Genomic DNA, 8,029 nt, shown 5'->3' with positions numbered 1-8,029 from the left:
ACTCTAAATGTTATGATGTCACATGCCATATATACAGTTATATACATACAAGTACAATGTCACAATGGGTAAGCTGTTTATTTATTATTTATTCCGTCATATAACTGTTTGGAAAATGGCATCTTTACTTATTCATGTTCTTCCTGCACTGCATCTTCTCAAAAAAAAAAACAACAACACAGCATCTGTCATGAAAATGCAACAGTACAGAATGTCTGAAGTTCCTCTAAAACATTTTCAAAAGGCACTTTCACAAGTACATACTACAGCTGTACGAACACCACCGAGTAGCTTACAGCCTGCAGACGCTGTGGATGAGAACGGAACCGTGACAAAAGCACTTTACTTTACAACTGGATTTATATTGCATCTCTGGATATTTATTCTACATCATTTGCTCCAAGTCACTTCTACCCAGAAACACAATAAAACAAATATTACAAAAATAATGAAAGTTAGTAAGTAAGAAATTAATCATCTTTTGACTATTATATATATACACACACACACACACACACACACACACACACACACACACACACACACACACACACACACACACACACACACACACACACACACACACACACACACACACACACACACACACACACACACACACACACACACACACACACACACACACACACACACACACACACACACACACACACACAACACACACACACACACACACACACACACACACACACACACACACACACACACACACACACACACACACACACACACACACACACACACACACACTCTGTCAAGTCAAAGATAGTGTAAACCTGCTGTTAGAGAGCATTGCTCATTCATTGCAAACCAAGTCTTTTCTGTGTGATGTAATGCGAGCCAAACACAGGACATGCATCCACTTCTGTTACTTCTACTGCACTCACGCCATTTTGGAAAAAGACACAGCCGAAGGGGTGCAGTCACAAGGTTGAAAGTCTGGCACATACATTTTACGGGGCTATTGCATTTTAAAGTATTACTCGACCTGCACGCACTCACACAAGCGGGTTTATCACAGAGACTTCCTCCAGTTTTCTGCCACATGTCGGGCATTTAGAGGCGTCATCATCTACAGAGAAAAGCCTCAATATCCGTCAGAGAGGAACACACAAACCGACACATGACTGACATTCTCACCTGATCATGAAACAGACGGGAGACGCACAGGGAGCAGAGTGAACATATTAAGGAGGCTTTCACACCAACAGTCATTAGGGCCATGGCTACCGGCAGCACTCCCACAGGGCGCCGCTTTGAGTCTATACCCACGAGTCAACATGAAGTATGCTGACATCCTATACGGAGGGGTTACATCCATGCTTTAAACTTGTACAGTCGTGTCTTTGGGTAGATCGAGCAAAGCGCAAAAAGAAGCTGTGGCATGTCTTTCGCGCCGTGTAATATCGCATTATGTGTCGTATATACTGTAGGTAGGAAATGATTGGTCATCATAATAATTTTTTCACACTGCTCCACCATTTATTATACAGATGCAAAGGCATAAGTTATTGTGAGGCCTACGTTACGCCTGCATCGTGAGTTATTGATGCAGGAAGTCAAGAATGCATCAAATGCAAACAAAGTTCATAATGAAGTAGTGGTTTTATCCAATAGTCATATCTCGTTCCAGGCAATGTGGACGCGTGTTAAAATGAAGTTGAGTGAATCCAGCACAGAGGTGATCTTTGTACATTTGCCTTGCCAAAGAAAGTTGCAGAGTTTACACGCTAGTGAAGAAAGCACGCTGCTAATCAGTTCTATTCTCTATTAACAAAGTATCGAGGGCTCTTCAGGCCCGTAATCGGTCTGACCTTCAAACCACTTCTGTCCAGGTAGTCACAGCACCGTTGTAATATTTTAACATGTGAAATCAGTTATGTCTCAAAGTCGACTAAGGCCGTGCAACCAGCTCACAACACCTTCGATGTCCCTCCTACATAAGAGCGAAAAAAAAGAAAAAAAAGAAAAGTACATCATTTAAATGTGTGAGAGAGAGAATGCCACTCTGGTTCTCATCAAGCTCCCGTTCAGGTTCAGTGGTTAAACAGTGGAGCGACATGCAGCGCGTGTTACACGGTTCATGGAAACTAACTAGGGTACATTTGTCTAAAACCTTGAAGGAAGCCTTTGTGATTTGTTGTTTGAATTTCTTAAAAAAAGAAAAAGACGACATTTGTTAGATCATATTAAACTAAGAAAATTTGTCTGGCCGACAAATATGTCGCCGCTGTGACGCTCCTACATGTTGTATATCTATGAAGACGAGACACTGGGAGCATTTTTGCAGCCTCCTGGAAATTCATTGTTTTTGTTTTACACCTCTAGTTCCCTTCCCAGAGTTACATGGTGCAGGACTTGTCCAGAGGGTCCTGAGCAGATGTCGCTGGAGGCTGGGAGGCCTGGCTGGACTTGGGCAGGAGCATGGGCTTGGGCCTCAAGGCGGGGGGTTTGAGTTGCACCCCCATGCGGGGTGCGACCAGAGGCTTGAATGTGCTCATGGTATCGCTGGAGGAGCTGGTGCTGCGGCGAATGGGGGGCTCAGTGTTGGCGGTGGACCTCAGCATGATGCCGTGGATGGGGCTGAGGGACTCGCTGGAGCTGGCCGGCGTGGGACCCCCGCCGCTGCCGCCGGAGGTCTGCCGCTGCTCAAGGGTGTCCAGTACCACGTCGGGGGCGTGCTTAGCTGAGCTCTGACGCTCCAGCTCACGCAGCTCATTCAGAGCAGTGTTCATAGTTTCTTCTATGTCCTGCAGGAGAGAGTGTAAGAGAGAGGGATGAGTATAACACTGGTGAGCACGATGAGTGACAGACGGGAGGGTTGGGATTAGAAAAGAGAAAACTAAAAGAGAAGGTAAGAGAGAGGAATGACAAATAGGGAGACGGAAACAGGAGGTTATATGAACAGCAAAGAGGAGAGATGGAGAAGGTAGAGTACGGCATGTTCCGAAACACAAAAAGCGATGTTAACAGAGGACCACAGTGACAGTTTTTTGAAGAAAACACCAAGCATGCATTATACATGCAGAGTAAGTAGAGAGTATTACTTCGCACAGGTACCTCTCCCTCTGCATGCTAATGACTTTGGATAGCGCAGGAGATGCAGAGATGACAAGATATGTCCATCTGAGCGTGCTCACAGTAGGCAGACAGACAACACAGCACAGTTTAAAGTGCTCTCTGTGACCTCTGCTTTCTAATCGAGTGGAGGCTTTACTATTATGTATTATGTATTCCTATCGGCAGTGATGCAAAAATGGATGTCTGCTTGAACAAAAATTGATATATTGGCATTGATATATTTGGTATGTGTTTTTTTTGGTGCGCTCTCAATCAAGACTACCCATGTACTGCAATGCCGCGCTACGCTCCCGGCTGTCTGCCTGTGAAGCTAGTCTTTTGCGTGTATTTAGCACACAGACACAGTTGCAGCCAGAGGAAGCAGAGGACAGGGACCAACTATGTTTTTACAGGGCGGGGCAGGGCTTTGATGGTGGAGGGAGCTGCGGTCGGGTCGCTGCTCGTCCCGCGCTGACCTGTGCGATGGTCTCCGGATCCAGGGACTTGCCCCCTAGGTGGTGGTGGTGGTGGTGGTGGTGGGCGTCAGTGAAGCTCGTGTACTGGCCCGAGGAGGTCGAGCGGCGGATCGGGGGGCTCTCCATCTTCTTCAGCGACTCGTTGCGGCTGATGTTGGACAGACTGCCGTGGCCGGTGCGGCGGCGGCGTTCTGGGCTGTCCATGGGCATGTGGTTGCGACTCCGCAGCATGTCCCGTGGGCTGAAGTGGCCTATAACTGGGGAGCCCATCTCTGGGGGGCCCACATGTCCTCCGTGACCATGCTGGGAGGGATGCACCATGCAGTGGACATCACTGGGGCGGGCAGGGGGCCGCCGGGATGGGGGCTCCGATCTTTTCTTGTGCCTGCTGGGATACAAGTGAGGAAATACCAAAGCTAATCATTTATTTATTCCATCACAACGTCATCTTTTACCTTCTACCCAAACATTGCACTTTGAGTTAAGCAGTTTGTCTTTTTAAATTACAGCTATTGTGCCACTTTGCATCCCCCAAACGTTTTAGGAACATAAAGAACTGACAGTAATCCTTTAGACTGGAAAATCCTCCAAACTGAACACACAAGGTTTTCTATATTACAATATGTGGACATGCATCCTCAAACATTTTCCACTGCTGGACAAAAACAAAACAATCATCAGTGGCATAATAGGAACCCTGATGTCAGGGCCCAACAGCTCCGACCAGCTTATCTGGAGAGCAGGTAAAGAGGACCTGGCTCCCAGCGAGAGCAGGGGGGCCTGTGATTCGTCAGAACACCACAACAGGCTCCCTGGGAGAAACTACAGCTGCCTCAGGAGTGCAGATGTCCTCTAACTGAACCTGGACCAGCACCATACACACTTGACTTAACATGACACGCACGCGCCAAAAGTATTGCGCAATGTTTTGCCACAGTAACATCTACTCCTTCAAGGCGGTTCTATTGCATCATAAAAGGCCAACACAGCACCACATCCTCCTCAGTATATGGCTCTAATAGGCTCTACTCTGCATATTTATGATGAAGCAGTTGTCATCACTTTCAGTCTCGCAACTACATGACTAAACATACAAGTAAGCATAACGGGTAGCAAAGCCCTTCATTGAGAGATTCTAATATAGTTACCTGATATTTCTTATATAACATCTCATTTAAGGTCAAAAAGAAACTTCAAATATAATGTTATTACGTCAGTATTTTTTATATAATGTTATTACGTTTTCATTTTACTAAAATAATAAATGAATAATGTCGAAAGGCTGATACATGCCAGACTAACGATTTTAATCCCGCATTATTGGTTCTTTGTGATGATGCACAAGCAGTGAAGGACTCTTCCTTTAATCACTTCTCCGGTTCAAATGGCTTCATTTAAGAGTTTTCATTTTCCTAATGAACATTATCATCTCAGCAATTATCATTCAGATTTACAGGCAGCGTCATCAAGGCGCTAAACTAAAAGCAGTAGAGTGCGGTTATAAGGGCTGCGAGGGTCTCAAAAGAATGTAATTGCAACTCTTCGTGCAAAGACACAGAAAACTGCCAGCCTCCACATTAATTATAAAGTCTCACGTCAATCCAAACAGCCCTGTGTGCTTATGTAATGCTCTGAAACACGAACCGGCTTCAAAATATCTAAAAAACATTTTAATTATAATGTCCACACAAAAAGCTTCTAGACAGCACTATCTCAGTCTCATTGGTGGAGCGGTGCTGGTGAGACAAAATATATATATATATATTTTCTTTCTGACTGCAGTGAAAAATCTGAATGAGTAAACAACTGCAGGAACCACCGACAACCAGCAGGGGGAGCAGTCTACATTCATAACGCCTGTGTGCCTCTGGGACAAAGTGTACAACAACAACAGGCACTGCAACTTAGTCTGTGAGCTGTCACCACACTGACAGCTCACCCTTGGTTTCTATGGCCCCTGCTAATAATAATAATAATAATAATGCACGTCACAAGGAATTTCAGGAGTTCCTCTCCACCATAACAGAATGGACCGACTAATACTGGGTGTGATCCCACGGATGTGCATCCTCTCCACTGAAAGAGGCACTCATTTCACCGTCTTGTTTACCGACGCTCGCTTCGAGGGGGATACCAAACTCTACAAGAGTCTGGCGAGTGTGTTGTTGATTGAGGAACTCCGGGAGAGGAAAATATCTAATCAAAGCTCAGGATATGAATGATTAAACACATATGAGGATTGTCTGAATGGTAAAGCAGAAAAGAGAGAGTGGGGGTAGAAAGGAGCTGAAGAGAGAGAGGTGTGGGTCACCTCTCTCTCTTCAGCTTTACCAGAGGAGCTTCATTAATGCCAATGTGAAAAAGATGAGTCATTCTCGTGGATTCTCCATCCGCACACAACTTCCTGCAGTGGCGTACATATCGCCTTTAGTATGAATCATCACGTTTCGACGGTGAAGGAGAGGGAGCGAGTGTGACTCGGAATAAAACAGCATTTGCTCCCGTGCTTGGCAAGAGCCGCTAACAGAACACTTCAAGGTCGCCTACTCCACCACCAGACATGCAGCAATGAAGAGGGAAGACAAAAACAAAAAGCCTGGCTCTCTCTCCCCTCTCTCTCCTCTCTCCTCTCTCCTCCCCCCCCCCCCCCCCCCCCCCCCGAGTCTGACGCGTGACTGGATGTGTGTGCGTCTGCTCTCCGTGTGCACGTGTACGTTTGTGTGACCAGTTGATACCAGCCGGGTATTGAACACTTATACTATATCATTATAAAATAGTAGAGGGAGAGGTGGATTTCCCCAGAGGCTATTAGGCGGGCGAGAGGGGAGCCGAGGACACAGACTGACAGGAGGCGGCATATGGACCAATGAGGATGGGCTGCACACTGTGTAGGTCTCTCCTGCTTCCTACAGTCTTGTTCGTATTACAGGCTGTTCAACCGCTCTCGGAGTGAGCTTGCATTCAAGTGAAAGCAATCTCTATATACAACATTTAAAGTGTGTTCATTTTCCCAGTGTCTGGAGTATGAGGGCTGGGATTCACAACTGGAGCCATTTCAAGCATCTTAGATGATGAAACGCCGAAGTTGCTCCAGACATGTCAGTCGTCGTTGGATTGTCCGTCTCTCATTAGATGGAGCCAATGTAAAGTCCAAGATGTGTTGTGGTCACTATGGTGACTGGAGCACTGGCACTAATTAACACAGTGGGATGAATGATAACCTTGAAGACGACGTGTGTCTTGATTTCTACTGCCCAACATTTATAATGAACATGTTATTAAAACACTCAGCCTTTATGCAAATAAATGTTGCCTGTTGCTTATGATGGCGCTCTTTTGTTTTTAACTTATTGTGCTAAAACTTTTCAATACAGTAGAGGATTTCTCGTGGAAATACACCAACGAACATCAGGTGTTTAGAAACAGCTAAACTTGTGACTTCCGTCTGATTTTATAAATGCCAGATTCCCAGCTGTGTGAAAACCAACCTGCTAATATAGGCCTCAGAGATCCTGGTGTCAGAGGGCGAGCCGATGTCTTTTCCCAGGCATTTATCCTCTCCAGCGTGGCCGCTGCTGGCCTCGCTGTCAGCCTTCTGACTCAGAGTGTCTGAGAAGCTGTCATCTCTGGGACACAGAGAGAGTGACATTGAGACATGGAAAGCGCAAGAGGAAGTGACAGAAAAACAAAAATCAGCAAATCGGTCGATCTTCCATATTTGCATAGTTCTTCAATGACAGTATTTGATATCAGTTTCATAGGAGTCAGCATGCCCCCCCTCTCTCTTCCCCTTCCCCAAGGTCCAGAGTCAGATGAGTCATGTTCCTCGGCCTCTCCCCATTTTGATGATATACTGTGACACGCAAACATAAGCCAGCTGTACGGCTTTTCAGTGAGGTATGTGACTGGAGACTGGGTACAGTAGGTGCCTGTCAGGGGGCAGTAATCAGAGCCACTCGGCTGTACGGCTGCCTCTGACGATGTGCATTATTCGATACAAAACAGTCACTTATTTAGTCTATCCATCCATAATTGAATGCACCCAGACGGCGACAGATCAAGGCCGAGCACCTCTGCGTAGCGGAGGAGGCAGTAAACATGTACAGTCACGACAAAGTTTGAGAGAGACATCCTGTGCTGAAGTGGTCTCACTTAGACATCTCTCTGCATGTTTTATTCTGGGCTCTTCTATGGGACAAGTGAAGATCACAACCCCGTGGGCGCTTCCACAACCCAGCCTGCTGGGTTGAAGTAGGGAGCAGGATGTTACTGCAACCCGTACAGCTGTAAATTCCACCACCGCTCTTTCATTAACTAAGAGGACACCCCCATCAGCGGTGCCCCTCCTGGTGAATTATTGATAGAGGCACAGCGGCGGGACAGCAGCAGGTGAACGAACAGAACGGGGAAAGAGGGGAAGGCATGCTAAATGGACCTTTTGCCAGCCAACTACTAAGTGATTGGAGTGATTC

At 46.3% G+C, this 8,029-nt stretch overlaps 1 protein-coding gene across 3 annotated transcripts in view; it reads right to left on the bottom strand.

Moving 5' to 3' along the window:
* Positions 1 to 62: 62 nt before the first annotated feature.
* Positions 63 to 8,029, bottom strand: part of srgap1a (SLIT-ROBO Rho GTPase activating protein 1a) — a 70,674-nt gene continuing 62,707 nt past the window's right edge. The window contains exons 20-22 of one of the 3 annotated variants that reach the window (XM_034535618.1): positions 7,046 to 7,183; positions 3,558 to 3,945; positions 63 to 2,771 (exon numbers count right to left, since the gene is read on the bottom strand). In XM_034535618.1, coding sequence (XP_034391509.1) covers positions 2,364 to 2,771; positions 3,558 to 3,945; positions 7,046 to 7,183 — 934 coding nt within the window. In that variant the 3' untranslated portion in view covers positions 63 to 2,363. Of the gene's footprint in view, positions 2,772 to 3,492; positions 3,946 to 7,045; positions 7,184 to 8,029 lie in introns of all 3 variants that reach the window. The other 2 variants (XM_034535616.1, XM_034535619.1) reach the window with 2 other exon arrangements.

The sequence above is a fragment of the Cyclopterus lumpus genome, chromosome 6 (assembly GCF_009769545.1).
Source record: "Cyclopterus lumpus isolate fCycLum1 chromosome 6, fCycLum1.pri, whole genome shotgun sequence".
In the NCBI taxonomy this organism is placed as follows: Eukaryota; Metazoa; Chordata; class Actinopteri; order Perciformes; family Cyclopteridae; genus Cyclopterus; species Cyclopterus lumpus.
The sequence above is the reverse complement of the archived record's forward strand: the minus strand, read 5'-3'. Positions and strand labels throughout refer to the sequence as shown.